Source organism: Garra rufa, chromosome 3, assembly GCF_049309525.1.
Source record: "Garra rufa chromosome 3, GarRuf1.0, whole genome shotgun sequence".
NCBI lineage: Eukaryota > Metazoa > Chordata > Actinopteri > Cypriniformes > Cyprinidae > Garra > Garra rufa.
This window is the reverse complement of record NC_133363.1, coordinates 39,527,687-39,550,025: the sequence shown is the minus strand read 5'-3', so window position 1 is coordinate 39,550,025 and position 22,339 is coordinate 39,527,687. Positions and strand designations below refer to the sequence as shown.

The 22,339-nt window shown below is 36.1% G+C and overlaps 1 protein-coding gene across 1 annotated transcript in view; it reads right to left on the bottom strand.

Annotated features, from left to right (window-relative positions):
- The window catches only part of nfatc3a (nuclear factor of activated T cells 3a), a 103,741-nt gene extending 86,897 nt beyond the window's left edge, over positions 1–16,844 (bottom strand). The window contains exon 1 of the mRNA XM_073836081.1: positions 16,458–16,844. Within this exon, the coding sequence (XP_073692182.1) occupies positions 16,458–16,548 (91 nt within the window). The 5' untranslated portion in view covers positions 16,549–16,844. The remainder of the gene's footprint in view (positions 1–16,457) is intronic.
- Positions 16,845–22,339: the final 5,495 nt, after the last annotated feature.

Here is a 22,339-nt window from a genome sequence, read left to right as displayed (position 1 = left end):
AGTTTAGTTACGACAACAACTCTAATTTACCACTTAAACAGTGTGACAGTGGCTTGAGGTTCGTAGAAACCTTTCATCCGGCTCCAATCTTCCTCAGTGCGGTCTCACAGAACCTGGGTCACCAATAATCTATGATGAGGAAAGTACAACTGATCTTATGCAGTATGAGAAGAGGAGTCCCAGAGTCTGCCTGTTTATATCAGACGCTGTTCAGTTCCACATCAGACTGGCTATCTGGTTAAATAAAGAGCCTTAAGAGGCTTTGCTGTTCCTAAGCTAATAATAGTGGGAAATCGCTGTAGTGCACTGAGAAGCACTCAATGCCTTGCACGGTCTGTGACACTACTAATACACGGGCTTTCGCCAGTAAAGTCACCCAGAGGTGAGAGCAACTATCCCTACCTGGTGCAGTGTGTCTGTGTGTTTGTGTGCATGTTAACGACATCAATATCGGATCAGTAAAGGATTGCTAGGGCAATCGTGTCAGCATGCGAAAACACACAAACAGCTTAATTGCTTTGATTCTTCAAATGCATACAGGATGGGAACTGATGACAGGAAGTAAAATTTATGAAAACCTCAAGCCCTTTCCTCCATTAGTAATGACGTCTACATAATTCAATTAAGCACAGATGAGGCATGGACCTCTCCAAACATCTACGCCTGCTGTGAAGGCAGAACGGTATCCTAATGCACCTGCCACAACACAACTGTTTGAATTCTACCAACAATAATGAAAGCGAGGCAGATGCTGTAATGATCTTCTGTACTGTGGCTTCGATGTAGAAATGACATCTAGTTAATTTATTGGTTGAGGAATGCACTCACCTACAAAAACGCACGTACATACTCACTTCAGGTACCCTTATCAGTTTGTTGAGAACTTATTGTAGGAAAACAGACCATTTAAACACTCCAGCTTGATTTCGAGAGCATCCCACGTTCTTCGATTTTCCATTTTGGCTGTTTTCTTGTCTTGCGTCACATCATTTTCCTACTTGCACATGTTGTTTTGCTTTCCCCGGCTTCTCTCCCGAGTCATTTGTTTTGCTGATGCTTTGTGAAAATCCTTTAACAACTCAAGAATTGAGAAATGTCAAAAGTGCAAGTACATCGTGACCTCTGTCGCTGACATTAAATTGCTTAATTCGGATTTCACCCGTTGTTCCAATAACCTGTGTGAACTCTGGGCTATAAGATGTATTTGTACCTGCTCTAAAGAGGGTCAATTCCTCAATTCTTACACAACATCCTGGCCTGAGCGCTTGTGTGTGCGTATCATCCGTAGCGTTGGGTGTAACTTAATCCGGAGTTCCCTATGTAGAACACACTTGCATGTACGAAAGGTTTTTCTTGCAGATCAAACATCTAACTGTCTCTTGTCCAGCTGGCCTAAACAAAATAAACACTTTATTGTAAATCATAAATTGAATGATTGTGACTTTAAATAAGCGCTTTCGCTTGACTGAACAGACTGCCTTCTAACACAGCCTGTTTCTAAGAACTGCTGGCAGAGTGCCGTCACTTCTAAACACTGAGGCTCTGACGCAAGCCGCACAGAGCAGCCCACACCTGTAGCACCAACATCTCTGTAGCGCACAACTGTAGCTGATTACGAACACAAAGAGACACAGCGAGAGAGAGAGAGAGTGTGTGTGTGTGTGTGACTGAATGTTTGTGGCTGTAAGTTTCTGCCTTTGTCTAAGCTTGCGTACGAGTGTGTGGGCATGTGTGGGTCTCATTAGTCGAAGTTGGATGCTCTTAGTCAATCAGAATGAGCTGAAAGAGGGCAGCTGGGAATCTGCGGTCACACAAATTTGCAAAATTTTATTAACTAAATTTTTCAGTAGCTTTCAAAATAGTTCAGTTTTTCCAGCAACAAGCTACTTTTTCCTACAAGTAGCAGCGTAGCAGGACAAAGCATTACATTGCTGTTTTTGTGTGCATACAGCCTTGCACTAGCAAGCTGAGACAGTAATCAAACACACTTCACTAAAACTCCACTCTAGACTGTTTTGTAGGTTGGTTTGTGGCAATGAATTCACCAAATTTACATTTCAGGTAACACTTTACAATAAGGTTCTATTAGTTAATTTTAGTTAATGTATCAACTAACATGAACAAACAAAGAACAATATATTTATTACAGTATTTATTAATCTTTGTTAATGTTAGTTAATGAAAATACTGTCGTTCGTTGTTAGTTCATGTTAATCCACAGAGCATAACTCTATTAATTTCTAACAAGTACAACTTTTGATTTTAATAATGCATTAGCAGATGTTAAAATCAACATTAACTAAGATTAATAAATGCTGTAGAAGTATTGTTTTTTTCTACAGTTAACTGACGTTAACTAATGAACCTTATTGTAAAGTGTTACCACATTTTAATCTACAGATTAATTTATAATAAAAATCACTACATAGGTTATTTGTAGAATGAGCATGCTCTATAAATAGGTCCCATAATTTCCAAAACTGATTTCTAAAGTAGCGAATGCACATTAAACCGTTGCTTTAGGAAGTGAAAAAAGATGACGAGTCACCCTTCCAAGAAGCAAGCACGCACTGCATAGATGTAGCAGACCCGTGACTGATGAATCACTCTTATTGTTGCAAAAAAATACTAATTTATATCAGGCAAGATTTGAATGCACAGGTGAAACTGAAAACTACGATTCTGTTTTAATTATTATTTCTGTTTACATTTTCGCTATATTTGAAACTGGGTTTAAATCAATTTTATTAATCTATTATTGTGAATTTGTGGCTACATTGTCTTTAAAGAAGATATAAAGACATCTTTCTCTTCTTAAAAACAGTCTATAATCAAATTCCATTTCATCAATATCCATTATCCAATATCCAATATGTGACCCTGGACCACAAAACCAGTCATAAGGTTAAATTTTACAAAACTGAGATGTATACATCATATGAAAGCTCAATAAATAAGCTTTCTATTGATGTATGGTTTGTTAGGATGGGACAATATTTGGCCGAGATACATCTATTTGAAAATCTGGAATCTGAGGGTGCAAAAAAATCAAAATACTGAGAAAATCACCTTTAAAGTTCTCCAAATTAAGTTCTTAACAATGCATATTACTAATCAAAAATTACATTTTGATATGTTTACAGTAGGAATTTTACAAAAAATCTTCATGGAACATGATCTTTACTTAATTTCCTAATGATTTTTGGCATAAAAGAAAAATCAATAATTTTGACCCATACAATGTATTTTTGGCTATTGCTACAAATATACCCCAGCGACTTAAGACTGGTTTTGTGGTCCAGGGTCACATATAATCAATATCCATTCACTATCCTGGCAGATTACCTCTATAGAGATAAAATAAAAGGAAAGTAAGTTCATTGCACACTGCATAGATAGCAAAAGAACAAAAGCTTTAACATAATTTGTCTTGAAATGGTATCTATGTTAGGCCTGAATGATATGGCAAAAATATATATCACAATATATTTCTTAATTTCAGTTGATACGATATAATTTGAATATCGATATAAAGAACATTTTTTAAAGCCTCAGAAAAACACCGTCAAACTTCATAGTATTTTAGAAATAAAAATGGTACAAATAAATTAGCGTCACTTTTTATTTGTATTTAGCCTTGATACAAACAAAAAATGTGAAATCACTGTCAAGACTCACCTTATTAATATTAAAACCTTTAACTATAACATAGGCTGCTTATTCTTATAAACTGAAACAAAAAGTGCTTCAACCAGGATCATGAATAGGGCTGCAACGATTCGTCGACGTTGTCGACAAAAATCGATAATAGAAATAGTCGACAATGAATTTCATTGTCGATGTTGTCGCCAGACAACCGAGTGAGGCATCTTTCTGCCGAGAGTCGCACATACGCAGCTTCTATGCTGAGCGATAACATACAGAAATGGCGGCGTCCAACGCAGCAGCTGCGCGTACCAAAACACGCCCGTTTCACATATACTCCGTCTGCAGTGCGTTTTTTTTTCCACACCCATGTTAACGGATTAGAACGTTCACAATGTACGGACTGCAAACGCGTTCTGTGTGAAAGCAAAACGAGTCTGTGCTGCTTCTGCACCGCATACGTAACGCACACGGACTGTAGACGCACTGCAGACTGATTATGTATGAAACAGGCGTAAAGTTTGGGAGCATTTTAGCCTGCTACAGCGAATTAAAAATATTACCTGCATGGTTTGTAAAGCAGTCCTTGCGCATCACGGCAGCACCTCTGTGATGCACGATCATTTAAAGAGAAAGCACGTCGGACAGTTGAATGAAACGGAGTTTGGCTGGCCTCGGTAAGATTTAAATAACTTGAAAGCCAATACGTTTTGTTTTGGATATACATTTTTGTTTACTGTTTTATTGCTGCTGATGGTTTACAGGAAGAAAATGTTTACTTGATTTTAATTTATTTTTTCTTATAAAACAAATGTGCTTGTCCATTAAAAAAAATTATAGAGTTTCTTAATTTATGCATTTATGTCTGTACTGACCGAGCACTGTGCCTAATTGGTTTTAGACAGGGCATTTTTATTTACTTTTAGTATGAATTGGCCTATCAGCAGCAAAATATGCATTTTTCATTGAAGTACCCCCTTCTTTCTTGTGTTTACTATAATTTTCCACATAATTAAAGCAATCTCATGCTAAATTTGAGAAAAATTGAATAATTATCCGATTAGTCGACTAATCGTTTCAATAGTCGGTGACTAGTCGACTATTAAAATAGTCGTTAGTTGCAGCCCTAATCATGAACATGAAAAGTGCTCAGAGTTGCTGCAGAAAACAGAAAAAAAGTGAGCAACAACAAAAAATGTAGCTGGAGATGGGTTTATTGAAAATGCAAGTGCATTCTCTGCCAGCAGGAGGCGCTTTTGGAGCGGCAGAAACAGTGGTTTCCTCGATAACAGCTGTACACAAAGCAACACTCCACTCATAAACGCGACTATCAGATTAAATGAAAACTTTTCTGAAGACAGTTGGTTTTCTTCAAAGACATTCATATAAAACACCGGCGCCACGTTTTGATTTTGAAACGTACACTGCTCATGTTTATTCAATGAAGTTAACCGCCACAAATAAATCAATGTATGGGAAACATTAATATATATTGATTATTGATTAATATAGCTCTAATATATGTTATGATATCAAAACAATAAATCATCTGAGATTATCAAATACGTTTTCCGCCAACCAAGAGTAACAAAGCAATTTCTTAATGTATTCTGAAGCCCTAAAATGGAATTCAATAATCTTACAACAGAAATTAAAATGAATAAAACATCAAATGTTTTCTTTCAAGACAGATTCTACTAAACAACCACCAGTTTCTTGGTTTTAGCAACACTCACTATTTCTCAGTCTTAATTTGCAGCTTTTAGCATCCTTTTCCCCATGCAGGCGAGTCACTGCTGTGGCCCCAGTTCTGCAGCCAGTTACATCACGAACAAGCTGCGGATGTCCGCTGTGCTAGGTGATGGCAGCCTAAGCCAACATGAACGTATGTTTGCTTTCTAAATAAAGCTCCCTAATTAAACCATCTCATGCTGTGATAACATTACAGGATAAACAAAGCTCAGCCGGCAGAGGGAACGCCTCAGGTTCATTTAGTCCCAACCTTGTCAATCACTGCTGAAATAGCCAAAGCAATAGAGTTAGTTTCAGATCTTGCGCCTGGCCAATTGCAGTTCACATTACAGAGCAGCTTACAATTCCCAGAATCGTAAAGAAAGGCCACATGCCTCTCCTTATGAATCATAAACAGTGCTTTTTGCCTGTTCAAACTGTATATGAAAGGAAGTTGAATTCACCTGAGATCAAAGCGGCCAACAGAGCCAAAAGAAATCAAAAGACTTTGAACAGACACTACATGACAAACTTGGCATCATTATATGACAACAAACATGAATATTTAGATCATTTTGTTAGTTCGTTCACTATCTGCGGAACCCTTTGGTTGCGCTGCAGGCAAAAAAAAGAAAAGCAAAAATAAAATTAAGAGAAAGCGAAACGGAAAAAGAACGCTGCACAAAGAGATGTCAATTACGTTCGCTGATTATACTTTCCGGACTACTCTACTTAAGTAGGTTTTTGTGGCCTAAACGATATCTTTTGAGCAAAGGAAGAAATTTACATGACTGAATGCACAATTGCTGTGGTGAATCAAAATACACTCATCATCTTAGCCGCCAAAAGTCTCAGAGCCTCATCTGCGATACGCCGCAACCAAGACACACACGCACACACACAACCATCCAGCTGTCAGACACACTTTTAATTACACAATGGCCCGAGGGTAAATTGTGTAACTGTGCCTTAGGGACCAAAAGAAGGGGAAGGAAGTAAAGCGGTGACTCGGAGGAGTACTAGGGACCTTAGGTATAATGCAACAAACAAGTGTGAGGAAAAGAAAGACAGGAAGATCACATTATCTAAACTCAGAATTCAAGTTTGTGGTTACAGATCATTGAATGTGAATGTGTATCTGAATAATTCAACAATACTTGAGTCCACATTTAAAAAATCTTTTAGAAAACAAAAAGCACTTGTGAAACATGTCTGAGAACGTGTCTTGTGTGAACGTCTCCTGATCGCATCCAGAGTGTTGAGAGCTGCCTCGGACTGAAAATTATGTTGATGCAATTTCCTTTGAAAATGGTGTAACCAACTGTAAAATTAAAAATGAGGACTGCTTTTGACAAGTTGGTGTAAAGTGTTACTAAATTCTGATCAAATGTGAAATAGACGAAACAAAAACTATAAAGTCACAATATTATAGTGATTTTATAATGATTCGTGCAGGGATTGCTTGAGAAAATAACCCAAAACCAGCATAATACATTTATTTGGCACATGTTTGATTAGGGAAATTTGGCTTTATGTTTTTATTCTGACAGTACACTCACACACCACTCCACACAGAGTACAGTATTGCAATATGCAGAACACAAGGTATGAAATCAACACCACCCCTCTGTCAAACACTGGCAAGGGCCAATGAATGTCATTTTGTTACGAGCAGTTAATTCCATAATTAGTACATGAAATTCAGCAGCTTCAAATTGCTGAACCAAACGTCATTATACTGCAACCAGACGTATACAGCCTTATGACCACAGATATTGAAAATTTCACTTTCAAGATTACTTTTGGATGATGCTTTATGCTTAGAAAGAAGTTATTGCTAAATGATACTACAGTATTTATAAAAAAAAATTCTTAATTGACTAAGCCAATTAATGTATTCAACAACACCTGAAGTTTTTTACACAGTTACTTAATTTAATTATGTATGCAATTTCCTATGACCTCAAAACCAGTCTTAAGTAGCATTAGTATTTTTGTAGCAAAAGCCAAAAATAGGGTAAGTGAAATATGGGTGAAAATGATCAATTTTTCTTTTATGCCAAAAATTATTAGAATATTTGGTAAACATTATGTTCCATGAAGATATTTTGTAAATTTTCTACCAAAAATATAACAAAACGTAACTTTTAATTAGAAATATGTCATAAGACTCATTTTTTTAATAATTAAGATTTATACAAAAGCTGAATAAATGAGCTTTCCATTGATGTATGGTTTGTTGGGATAGGACAATATTTGGCCAAGATAACCATTTTGAAAAACAAAATTTGAGAAAAAGGCTTTAAAGTTGTCCAAATTAAGTTACTAATTAAAAATGAGGTTTTGATATATTTCTGGTAGGAAATTTACAAAATCTCTTTATTAAACATGATTTTTGGCATAAAAGACAAATATTTTTGAAATAATAAGTAATAATTTTGTATTTGCAAAAAAGAAAAGAAAATGATATTAGACTGGATTGGTAAGATGTTTTAATCTTTTTAATTGTTTTGAATAAATCCTCTTAAAATACGGTAAAACATACTGTAAAGTAATAATGCAATTTAAAATATCTTTTTTTTTAATTAAATATATTTAAAAATTGTTTTTATTCCTGTGACACCAATGCTGGATTTTCAGCAGGGTCATCAACCCCTCCCTATATATGAGTAAACTAATTCAAAGCATTTACTGTCACTTTTAAACAAATGAATGCATCAGTAAAACAAAGTAAAACACATTAGTCACCTTATCAATGGTTTTGAAAAAAAACCTAAATGTCATTGCCAAAGGTGCTTCTATGACGCATCTGATTTGAAATGTAAAATCAGCCAGCACCTGTGTCACACTCCCGTCTCTCTACCCTTTACTAATGCCAAACTCTGAGACTTCAGAAACGTTCCGTTGCATTAGCATCCTATGAATGTTGCTGGTTTCAGTTACACTAAATTTAAACTAGACAAATGCCACACATATCTGCTCATGCCTCGCCCCAGGAAACAAGCCCCTCACACCCACCACATTACAGACCCTCTCACACAGCGTTCAGATCCTGTAACAAGAAAACACACGTCTGAGGCCCAATGAGTCAGGCGATTCACTGGTACACATGGTCCTCTTGCTGGAGCTAAGCTAATAGCTAAATGGCACCAAACAAAGCTCCAAAAACAATTTGTGGGACACGAGTTTGTAATGGCCCTGACTATTAGTGTCAAGTGCCCTGAATGCATGTAAAGCCGATTCACTCTCATGTATTACAACACCATGTCTGGCAGCAAAGCAACACAAAGCTCGCCAAAATAAGAACAGCAACCACCACAGACAATGATCGGTACCCTGCTGTAGTGTTAGTAATACATGCCTTTGCATTAACAGATGAAAAGAGAAGTGGAAGCATTTTTGCCTTGGAGCCTATCTAACCAAATCCCAACTAATGTCCTAATCTAGGACATTAAAGGTATAGTTCACCCAAAATTTCTAATTCTGTCAACATTTGCCCTCATGTTTTTCAAAACCTGTATGACTTTCTTCTACAATGGAAGTCAATGGTAACCAAAACTTCACTAAGAGTCAAAAGTTTTTTAACAGTAAGATTTTTTAGGTTTTTATAGAAGTCTCTTCTGCTCACCAAGCCTGCATTTATTTGATCCAAAATACAGCAACAGCAGTAATATTGTAAAATATTTTTTACCATTTAAAATAATGGTTTTCTATTTAAATATATTTTGAAACGTAATTTATTCCTTTGATCAAAGCTAAATTTTCAGCATTATTACTCCAGTCTTTAGTGTCACATGATCCTTCACAAAGCATTCTAATATGCTGATTTGCTGTTCAAGAAACATTTATTATTATTGTTATCAATATTTCAAACAGTTAAAAACATTTTTTTCAGGATTCTTTGATGAATATAATAATCCAAAGATCAACATTAAAAATATTTTGCAACATTATACACTATACCATTCAAAAGCTTGAAGTCAGTATAATTTTTTTGGGAGGGGGGGGCTCTATTTCAGATAAATGCTGTTCTTCTGAACTTTCTTTTCATCAAAGAAACCTGAAAAAATTTGACTGTTTTCATCCTAATAAAAAATGCTTTTTGAGCAGCAAATTAGAATATTAGAATTATTTCTGGAGGATCATGTGACTGAAGTAAAAATCAGCTTTGAAATTACAGGAAAAAAATAAAATTTAAAATATATTCAAATGTAAAAAAGTTATTTTAAATAGTAAAAATATTTCAAAATTGTACCGTTTTCGCTGTGCTTCAGATCAAATAAATGCAGGCTTGGTGAGGAGAAGAGACTTCTTTAAAAAAAATATTAACAATCTTCTATCAATTTGGTTACCAACATTCTGCAAAATATCTTTGTGAGTTTTTTTTGGGATTAACTATAATATTAACTACCTTTAACCCAGCTCTGGCATGGCTGTTGAAGTTCACCTGCTAACAAATATAGTCACACGCATCAACTTTGTTAAACAATTAAAGACAGAAATTTGTAGAAAAAAATAGAACTTGAGACACTCCCACGTTGACTTGCTGGAGCCACCTTCTAAAGCTAAAATATCCATAATATCTCCTCATGGTTCCTCATCTGCAAAGGATCGCCTGCAAGCAGATCATTCACACCTTTATGTTGCATGTTAACACAGTTCTGCAGAAGCAAAAATGAGTCAGCACTGCCTCATTCAAACCCTGGGCAGAATCCCATATGAATATATTAACTTCATTACCAGAAAATAAACCAGAAAATTGAAAGTTTAACAAACCATGCAGTAGGGGTGGGCGATATGACAAAATTAATATCACGGTATTTTTCATCTTTTGAACAGTGACGGTATAATATCACCGTACTACTTTTTTTTTGGTACATTTTGGGAGGAGTAGCCTGTCCTGTCCCTTTAGTACAGTACAGACCAAAAGTTTGGACACACCTTCTCATTCAAATGTTAGTTTGTTTTTCCCCCCAAATCGCTGGTCAGCTGAAAAAAAAAAAAAAAAAAAAAAAAGTAATTCTGAAAGTTAGTCATAAGGGTCAATTTTTTAAATCATCACCTGCTGAACAAATAAGCTTTCCATTGATGTATGGTTTTTAGGATAGGACAATATTTGGCCGAGATACAACTATTTGAAAATCTGCAAACAAATCTTAATATTGAGAAAATCGCCTTTTAAAGTTGTTCAAATAAAAGTTCTTAGCAATACACATTACCAATAAAAAATTAAGCTTTAATTTAATTACGGCAGGAAATTTACAAAATATCTCCACTGAACATGATCTTACTTAATATCCTAATGATTTTTGGCATAAAAGAAAAATTGATTTAGTTAAATAGTTTTGACCCATACAATGCATTTTTGGCTATTGCTATAAAAAAAATACCTGTGCCACTTGAAACTGGTTTTGTGGTCCAGGTTCACATATAGTTGTGGTATGAACTTCCCTACTCTCATACAATTAAAATGATTATTAAAACGTTAATAGTTATAGTTATCATCCTTGATGTGAATGGCTCTTAACTCAAAATAAGCCTGCACAGTTCCCTTCTTCAAAACAAGTCTATAGGCTTCTTTTTTTTAACATTTGCCAATTTTATTTGATTTTTTTAGCATTTCATAATTTGACAAAACTTAGCCCAAGAGTAAAGAAAAGTAATGGCACACCCCTTGAGTTATTCCTCATGTCTGCAGCACAAATGCTGTGGGGCGAGTTATGTACTAAAGATTAATACTTAAGTAAAAATCATAGTTTAGAACAAAACCCTAAACCTAAGTATGCACCCATGCTCCCCTTAGAAAGCACCAACAACAATCTCAATGTTTAAAACAGTATTTTTAAGTTTCAAGAGCTGTCCTAGTAATGTCCTACCACACTAGCAGCTTGCAGTTATGCTGTTGTGGTCTAAATAAAGCTGCCTGGCTAAGCTGCCCCCTATTACTCGTCCCCTGACCAACAAGCGTCAGGGCTACACCTGAGTCTGCAGCCTCACCTGGGGAAGTAGCGCACAGCATTTTAACACTTCTCTGCTGCTCGGCACACACAGCGTGAGACGGTACGGGGCTGAAAGGTGCGGCGATTTGTCCGGTGGCACTTGCTGGCCGAGGGGGGAGTTCTCCTCTGACGGGACTAGCGAACCTGCAGTTTGCCCTCTGCCACTTTTGCTGTGGCTTAAAATAACCCACCCTGAGAGCGATGTAATTTCAGTCTTTCCCACGACCGAGACAGCCAGCCAGCCAGCCAGATGAGCAGATGCATGCTAGCACAGACGCTAAACACCGCACGCCCTGCTTCTTTTTTTTTTTTTGCAGACGTTTAGCTACCCACTCACAAACTACCTCCAGACTGGAACTCGTGCACTGTTGACCTGGTTCTTCAGAGCCTGAAGACTGTGAAAAGGTGGACGCAAAAGTTTACCATAAAAACAACAACACCACACTTCCAGATGGCATTTTTTTAAGCCAACTGCTGATGGGAAAGATGAAGAGACAGAGAAAGTGAAGAGAAAGACTGAAGCCTCTTTCCTGTTTCTGTCTAGGCAGGAGGGTCTTGTGCCCCTCCCCTTGAATTCCACTGCCATCTGAAGACCACATGCTGTGCCTGGGCACGACGCCAGACAGCTCCGCACTATCTGACTTTACCCAGCCCTGAGAGAGCACCTTCTGCCCCTACTACTGCCACCTCTACACTGGAAGAGGCCACTTTTACGGCACACTCAACCTCTGTCTTACAAACAAGGGACAAAACCTTCATTCTGAGGGCATGAAATACTAGTTGTATGTGTATTGTGATCTCATTTGCACATTTGAGATTAAGAATTTGAGAAAGCATAACGGAATTAGCAATTACTATTCTGTTCCTAATAATAAATGTAGCCATATGTCATGTCCTGGTATGTTTCTTTACAGCAAAAAATGTTCAAAGTTGACTCACACGTGCTCAAGTTCATCTGGGTTGGGTCATTCAAGGTGACGATGGCCACCATGCAAATATTCACAGATTAACCAAATGAGCTGACAGTCATTCTGTGTGATTTCACTTTGGACCAAAAACCACTGAGATCTAACAGAACTATAGCTCTATCAAGTGTGATTATGAACAACATCATCAACATTTTTGTACACTTTCGATATAGAGCAACTTACAAATACTTGGTCAAAAACTTACTTCTTTAAATCAGGAGCTCAAAATATTATTTAAAAAAAAAAAAAAACACTTTCTCAAATTCTTTGTGATTTCTGCAACATTGTTAACAAAATCTGGGAACTGTATTTGTCTAATCTGTCTGATTATGGTTTAGCAATAAAAATTACATTTGTGACCCTGGACCCCAAAACCAGTCTTAAGTGGCACGGGAATATTTGTAGCAATAACCAAAAATACATTATGGGTCAAAATTATAGATTTTTCTTCTATGCCAAAAATCATTAGGATATTAAGTAGGGATGCACCGATACGAATCGGCCGATAATGCTTGCGCGTTTTGTCAGTAAAGCCGGTTCTGTAATCAACGGTACATGCCATCAGGTGCGCGATTTCACGTTGAGCCGTATATACTACACACAGCCGTTGTTTACCGACGAGCTGCGCAAATCAATGTTCATTATGTATCAATGTTCATTTACGTAGTATATACGGCTCAACGTGAAATCACGCACCTGATGGCATTTACCGCTGATTACAGAACCGGCTTTACTGACAAAACGCGCAAGTGATCGGCCGATACGGATCGGTGCATCCCTAATATTAAGTAAAGATCATGCTCCATGAAGATATTTTGTAAATTTCCTACTGTAAATATATCAAAACTTAATTTTTGATTAGTAACATGCATTGCTAAAAACTTCATTTGGACAACGTTAAAGGTGATTTTCTGAATATTTAGATTTGTTTGCACCCTCAGATTTTACATATTAAAAGAGTTGTATCTTGGCCAAATATTGTCCTAACAAACTATACATCAATGGAAAGCTTATTTCCTCAGCTTTTAGATGATGTATAAATCTCAATTTTTAAAAAATTGATCCCTATGACTGTTTTTTTGGTCCAGGGTCACATATATGTAAAAAAAATTACACATATCAAAATTAAAAAGACAATTAAATACAAAGTTGGTTCGATTGGGGAAAAAGGGTAACAGGTTCTAAATTTAGTTAGACTAGGACCTTAAGGTTGATTTATAGTTACTGAATCTTTTGTATGATCAGTTTTCTTATAGTAACTTGAGTAGTAGGGTTGAGCCTGACAAATGTTGACAGTGTGATAATTGCAATAACAGCAATACAAGCAATGACAAATCCGCCTTTTTTTTTTTTTTTTACAGACTAGTGCTGTGATGAGTGACTGAGTGAGAGTGAGAATGTGCAAATGCACTAAAACGGCTTCTATAGCTACGTACGCATCTCCTGTTTGTCAGCACTCCCGTTAAAAATCAAGTATAGTCAGAATTGTATTCTCACCTGTTGTTTTATTCATTTTTACATCCGTCTGTAGTTTCTTTTTCCTCTCTGTCTCTAACTGCATGTTGGGAGAATTACCGTAATTACTCTTGAAAATGGGCACGTAACAAATCATAAACATTTAACATTTATATCCTTTTTTAAACAAATCAGCATAAACATTTGAAGTACAGTTTGCCCCATCTAAATCTGTAAAGGTGCGAATGCCTACATTAATCTGTGGCTGCGATTTCACGCGTGGAAAAAGTGCTGAGAAAGTTCTCATTTTTAGTTTCAGAGTTACACTATTGGTAATTCATATTAGTTAATAATAAAAACCAACCATGCCAGTCGAAACTAAAAGACTTAGTCATCAAACTTAAATAGGATCTGATGATATTTTAACAGAAAATCCTGATCTAAATTGAACTGTCTCAGCTTTAATAACGAATGCAAGAGAAAAACTGATCGGTTATCTTTTCTAACAACAGCCAGAGGCACAGAAAACACTGATAGGTGTGTATAGTAACAACAGCCCTGCCCTTTAGCTGCATTAAAACCCTGATGACTTCTTGACATACGTGAACAGACACCTACATCACTTAGGATAAAACCTGTTCAACAACTTGAAACTAATATATTTTTATTTACCTTTAAAATAAATTTTCTTAATTAGGATATGAAAATCCCCTAACATCCTGACAAAGAATTTCCTTATTCTATAAAACCTACCTATTATATTTCCCATAGAAATTTTAGGATAGCAACTTTAGTAAAAAATAGCATTCACTGCTTTTTCAAACAACACCAGTTTGAAATTCTTAAAATACTCTCTACGCTTGTTAAGTTGGACTACATATGGTAGCTGAAATAGAAAAAAATAAAATAATTCACAAGTCTCTCATAACACCTGCGTGTGTGTGTGTACAAATCCTACATACGGGCCAAATTATACAGTGTAATAGACTGAAAATCTCTTGCATACAGAGGTTCTTTTATTTCCAGCATTTAGTCCAAATACATCCTCCCAACTTCTGTCTCAAATTAAAGGTTTTCTCTTTTCTTCTGTGAAAGTCCACACAGACCATCAGGCGGTCATGTCTGAGTTAAAATATCTTTGTACATCCAGTGATTCCCGTACTTTACGGAACCGCAAAGCCTCTAATATTAATTACACTAGGTTACTGCTTAAAACACAATAGTACAGTATTTTACATAATATACAAAACATGGAGGTCACTCTTTTAAAATATGACACAAAATGGTCAGTCCTCGTTTGCCTAGGCAATGTCTGCAACCTCCATATGCAATTTACTGATCGTGCAATACTTTAAAAAAAACCATGCAAAACTTAAACAAAAACACACTGGGGTCCACCCACACACAGGCATTCTGCTTTCACTATACCCAAATCTCTTTCCTTCACGACACACTCGAGCACACTGACAGGGGCTGATAGGGTTGCTACTTCTCACACACGTTTTTTCATTAGGCAATTACACAAACACACACACATAAGCCATGTCTGGTGGTCACAAACTGGAGACAATCTGCATTGTTGATTATACATCTGACATTATAAATGTTTAATAAAAGACTGAGGGCTTCAACAAAATAAAGTGATTATAAAATAATAATCATTTAATCACTTGCTGAGATATTTAACAACTCCGTTCGAGCATTTTAAGTCAATTTTACTCTACAGCAGCACTTTTAGACTAATCTTCTGATGTGACTGCCATGTGATAATGCCAAGTTAAATATTTTAACAGCTAGCTGAAAGCTATGTAAATTACGTTAATAACATAAGCAAGAATGCTTAATATATCGCATTTTATGGCTTTAGGGTAATGTCTGAGGAACTACACACCAAGCATGTTTACATTCTGAATTTCTGATCTTATCTATACTAAAAGATAATATGTGCTCAGAAAAAGTGTAAGCCATTTATTACAAAGGGAAAAACAGATACACCTCCCTCTAAACTGTGATAAGGGCTCCTTTATACGTTCACACATTTTAATAAATTGGTATCACCTGCAAAGTCGGTGCCAGAACTAGATACTGTTGATGTATTGATGTAAATGAGAGTAAAATGGAGAAATGAAACAGTGCAAGTTTTAGTATTAGTGGAAACTTAAGGGTTGAAAGTTTTTCCATGTGTTCTAGCTGAAGGCAGGGGCGAGTGATAACAAAAACTTTTATAGCATTTCACTGTGCAGCAGCTGTCAGATTCATGGTGGCTCTGTCTCAAACCACTTAAACGCGCCTATGTTGTCCAAAAACGCTGTCTGGGCTGGCAGCTAAATTGGTTTTGAGCCGCTGTGACGGGCTTAAAGTCTTCAGTAAAGTGTCCAGGTGCTTGTTGGTTATATATTAGTTCACTGAGCCGCCTAAACTTACCGCTTCTCATTTTCATTGGCTGAGTTTACAACCACAGAAGAAACTAAACAAAACTGCAGCTGCTGGTGTTAAAGCGAAAAGCCGGCGAGTGTTGTCGTTTTAACGGCGCGGCGCTGCTGCTTTTGATGGCGGGTTTTGCATTTGCTATCGACCTCCTCACTTTTTCGATGCATGATTCATGAGTTAATCTATACCGATGGGGTGAGCGAGAGTATCCCGAAGTAAAGGCACTGACCTGCGGGGCCTAGCGGCGGCTGCTGCCCGTCCTCCCCGAAGATCAATCTGAAGTCCAGCTCTTCATTCCCGGGGCAGTTTGCAGTAGTCATCGGGTTTGACAGCTCGGGCTCACCCGTCCAAGTACGCCGACTCTTTAATAAACTCACTACATTGACTAATAATAAAGGCAAAACTTTTGAACTTTTTCTCCGTGCTGTGGTTCTCTAAGCCCGGGCAGAAATATTATTGCTTCTCCCTCAGAATAATCCGAACTGTTCGACCTGCGGAGGTTCAGCGAACTCGCAGCGGCTTGAACTTTTTGCCCGTGGCGTGAAGGGGGGGTGAGCGTTGTGCGTCAGCGCGACCGTTGATCGACTTCGTCCGTAAATTCGCTGCTGCTCTCCGTCTCGAGCTCCTATCCCAACTTTTACTAACAGCGCGTGACAGGGCAGTTCCAGCGGTGACGTCAGACGAGTCGGCAGACAACACAAGCGCGCGCACACGCGCACACACACGCACTCAATCACTCACATATACACAACCTAGCCCTCAGTGGGCTTATGGGTTTTGTAGTTTCTGTGACTGTAGGACTGCAGTTCATAGCCGTTCTCTTTTTAAAAACCACGTGTTTTAAATGCAACAAACTATTTTACATTAACATACACCGTAAGATTTATATAATTTAATACAAATATTATGATATGTGACCCTGAACCACAAAACTAGTCATCATCTAAAATGAATACGCTTTCCATTGATGTATGGTTTTATTAAGACAATATTTGGCAGAGATGCAACTATTTGAAAATCAAAAACCTGAGTGTGCAAAAAAAAATCGAAATATTCTCAAAATATTGAGAAATCACCTTTAAAGTTGTCCAAATGAAGTTTTTAGCAATGCATATTACTAATCAAAAACTAAGTTTTGATAAATTTATGGTAGAAAGTACCATACAAAATATCTTCATGGAACATGATCTTCACTGGCATAAAGGAAGAATCTATAATTTTGACCCGCACAGTGTTTTTTTGGCTATTGCTACAAATATAATGGTGCTACTTATGACTGGTTGGTCCAGGTTTACATATATAAATATAAATATGATTATATATTATATATAAATAATAAAAACTATATTGTATTTAAAGACAATTTTATTTTACATCTAGAAGTTTCCTTGTTTACATTAATTATAAAGAAAGATATAAATCTTATATATTTGTTTTAAATAAAATTTTAAATCCCAGATTTTCAGTGTTCACAGACTCTTGGACTATTTTTTATTAAACTATAAACCATACTTTTGCTCCATAGTCTAGTTTATATATATTAGTAAAAAAAATTCTGTTTTGCGTGTTCTAATTTAATACAGTTTGCAAATTCCAAATTTGAATTTTTGAATTCAGTATTTATTTTTTTATATATATATATATAGTTTTTTTTGTATTTTCCCCTTTGCTTTAATGATAGCAGAGCTCAAGCTGCATGAACCGCAGTTTCTCAAAAACTTGCTGATCATTTAAGAATGCACTAAAGAGCATCTTGTGCTTCACTTAAAGACTGAACATCTTAGTGTTTATTCAAGTGTTAACACAGTAGTGCCACAAATTTGCTTGATTGTTTATCTAAATCTTGCAGAAATTAAATATTTCTTCATTTTTTACATAAAGTTCTAAATGTTTTAAAGTTCTTAAAGTTCTCAAAACCTATTTATTTCCTGTTCTTTTTACATTTAAATTTGTTGTTAAATTTATAACCAACTGCATATATTTTTAACGTTGTTTTGTTAAATCATTTCATTTCAGTACTCATGTAGTACTCAATAATAGTCTACTAATAAGATCATCACTTTAATATAAATATTTAAAAAAAATAATACTCTACTGTATTTCTATGGGGATTTCATTGAAAAACCATGTAAAACATACTTTACATGGATTTCCACTGAAATCCCCATAGAAATACAGTAGACTATTTTCCTACATCTTTAAATTAAACTCAGTCAAACTTGAAATCATGAGTGTAGACTCAGAAAATAATACACAGTGCAAATTTCAGTCCTCCATGTAGCTACATTATTTAATGTCTAACAGTCCCAGCATAATATATAACACAAAAAAAGAGTGTTATGACAGGCAAGTCATCAGCAAAAATTGGTAACCACATTACTTAATGCTGTGCAGTGTTTATTTACCTCATTGACCTATCCTATGATGACTTTGAGTCACTGAACTGCTCCATTCATGTGAAGCACTGTCTCATAGATGAGAGAGAATAAATGCAACTAACTCTGAATCTTTAAGTTGTCCTTTTACATATCCTCAGTTTCCCTGTTGGAGATATAGGATGTTAAATCATACACCTCTGTTATTTGTTTTTCTTACATAACTTTATCTTTGTTCTATCTTGCACTGTAGTCGGCACAACAGGATGTTGTAACAGAAAAAACACAATATCAGACAATAACTGAGGAAAAAAAATACAAAACATAAAAAGTGTGGACCAAGCAGCTTTATATCAGTGACGGAATTCACACCGCCAAACAAGAATGTTTTCTTTGACGCATGTGGGCGTAAAACGCCATGTTCACATTTCACATTTCCTGTGGTCTTTATTTACTTAGATGTCATTAAACGCTGAACTTGAATATGCAAAAGGCTGATAGAGTTTGATAGCAGTTATTAGCAGGTTGAGTTGCAGAATCAGTTGCAAAGCCTTCATCTGGTTTCCTAGCAGTGGCACATACATGCCATTTATTAAAGTTGTGATGTTCACTATGGTTTTGTATCTTATGATGCGATTATAAACCTCAAGGCAAGCTAAATTAAAATTGCAAAACTGTCTATCATGCCTTATCTTCACACACTGCACAATTTTGAAAGTTTGCATAAGAATAACAGAAAAAAATAACAATAAAGGACCCAAATATAGTTGTTTTATAATTGCGTTAGTGCCAACGAGAATGAATAATGCTGCATAATATTCATCTGCCATGAATCATCTGACTGATTCATTTCATTGCAAAAAATTCAGAGATGAACGCAGACACAGCCATTGCAAATTATCGTCAAGGGCAATTGTCTGAACACATTCTCACACTGTTGAAATGATCCTGCCAAACTCATTGTTTACTATTCAGAATACCTGTTTCTCTTCGTCTCTGATGACCTTTGTGGGAGGAAGATAGAGAACACGGTATCCGTGGATTGTGTAGGAGGGGGACGATGTGGTTTTTGATACTGTGTTCTCGTAAAGACAGTTAAGAAGAAAGAAAGAACTTTCTACTCTCACACAAATCCGGTTCAAAACTAGTTTTCTTTTCAAGGATCTGTGTTTTGGCAATGTGTTTTGTTGCTTGTCATGTGCAAATATGCACGGTTTCGGAGTAATCACCGGATAAACAATAATGTGCATTCGTTATGAATACCAAAAAAGATTTAGTATTGATTTGTTTCATTACTGTGCACATCGTTTTATTCTCCTATGGAGAATATAATTCATAAATAATGCTAACAATGGTGATTTAAAAATCAAAACCTGCTGTAGTACAATTTACAAAGTTTCTCTTTAAAAATCAGATTGTACTGTTTAGAAATAATATTGCACAATACTGCACTTACAGTATTTTTTTCTTTTAAAATAGATTATTTGCAATCAGAATAAGTATATTTAAATGTATATGCTGTTTAGTTGTTGTTTTTTTCAATCCCAGATAGGCATATTTCATTGAATTTGAAAACTGACTGACTATCTTAAGAAGACCACAACATAAAAAAAAAAACAATCTGGAATGTCTCCTGTTGAAAGGAGACTTCAAAGAGGTACAAAGTTAATGAAACACTCTTTACAACTCTTTACAACATTCAGAAACACTGTCTGTCTTCAACTGATGATTGCTGCCCTCTGCTGGACCATTCTCTGTGAAAAGCAAAGTAGCCAAAACATGAATCATGAATGCCACGTTTTATGTTCTGGAAAATTTAAATGATTAATAAGTCAGGTATTCAGAATATTACACAATGCTTCGACTGTATAACACAGTGAACATGTGTTGTTCTCCTCTAGAATAATATTAACAGCAGTGCTGTGTTGAGTTTTTTCCACGGTCATCTCAAATATAGTGATCTAATCTAGCACAACAACTGTATTCACAAATGCGGAAGGATTCTTGTTATTCCTAAGAGCTTTAGCACTGCTTGTATTCTTAACAACATGTCCTAAATGTGCACTTCCTCGTAAGTTACTTTGATAAGAACGAATCTTCTAGGGTTGTAAATGTAATTGCACTTTCTGAGGACACTTGCTCTTTTGAACCGCTGGCTATGTTCCAACATGAACAGAATTATCCTTGAACCCACTTCAGTTTGCTAACAGAACAAGGTTGTCTTTGCAATGTGTCTTGAAATGTGTGGAAGAAAAAAGCACAACTAATTAAGAATGCTACTGGGGACTGTCAACTGTTTTAGACTGAGCTGCTAATTGTCTTTGACTTTGACCTCGAACTTCATGAGCAGACCTGAAAAGGCAAATCAAGGCCTGACTACTAATACATTCAGAAAGTACTAGCACAACAAAATAAAAAGCAAACTTGGTGAATTTTGGAGCTATTATTGTGTATTCATATACAAAATGGTACTTTAAAGAATACCATAAAATTATAGAGTACAACAGGGTTAAAGGCACACCCTAAGAAAACATGTGCTTTTCACTGTGCTCAAAGTGTATGATTGCAGAAAAATATATACATTTGTATTGAACCCTTGTGGAACAACAGATTTTGTGTGAAAATAAGTCATACAAGTCGTTTATTTAGTTTAAAAATCTTATAAATGTATGAGGTGGCAAGGGGGGCCTTTTACCCCACACATGGGGTAAAAGGCATTGATACAAATACTTTAGCTAAAATACTAATTTGTAATAATGTCTAAGTTAATACTTGTTCAAACAATCACTTTAGCAAATTGTGTACCATTTTTTGCTTATTTTGATAAATACAATTTTTTTTTGTTCAGTAAAAATACTGTCATTAAAATATGTTAAAATAAAACAAAAATGTAAAGATTCTGAAAGCATTAAAGGAGATCCCATAGTAGTTAAATATAGATTTATAGTAGTAACAACAAATTCTATTTTATTATATGATATGATTAAAGGAACACTCCACTTTTTTTTTAGAAATAGGCTCATTCTCCAACTCCCCCCCGAGTTAATAAGTTGAGTTTTACCGTTTTGAAATCCATTCAGCCGTTCTCCTGTTCTGGCGATATCACTTTTAGCATAGCTTAGCATAGATCATTGAATCCTATTAGACCAATAGCATCGCGTTCAAAAATGACCAACGAGTTTCCATATTTGTTGTATTTAAAACTTGACTCTTCTGTAGTTATATCGTGTACTAAGACCGGTGGAAATGCAAAGCTTCAATTTTCTAGGCTGATAAGATTAGGAACTACACTCCCATTCCGGCGTAATAGTCAAGGAAGTTTGCTGCTGTAATAAGGCTGAAGCAGGAGCAGTAATACCACGCAGCACATGTGGAAATGCTAAACTAGCTGGGAACTCATTTCTGATAATACTCCGCCTGCTTCGGCCATATTACGGCAGCAAACTTCCTTGACTATTACGCCGGAACAGGAGTGTAGTTCCTAAGCTTATCAGCCTAGAAACTCGCAGCTTTGCATTTCCACCGGTCTTAGTACACAATATAACTACAGAAGAGTCAAGTTTTAAATACAACAAATATGGAAACTCGTTGGTCATTTTTGAACGCGATGCTACTGGTCTAATAGGATTCAATGATCTATGCTAAGCTATGCTAAAAGTGATATCGCCAGAACAGGAGAACGGCTGAATGGATTTCAAAACGGTAAAAATCAACTTATTAACTCGGGGGGAGTTGG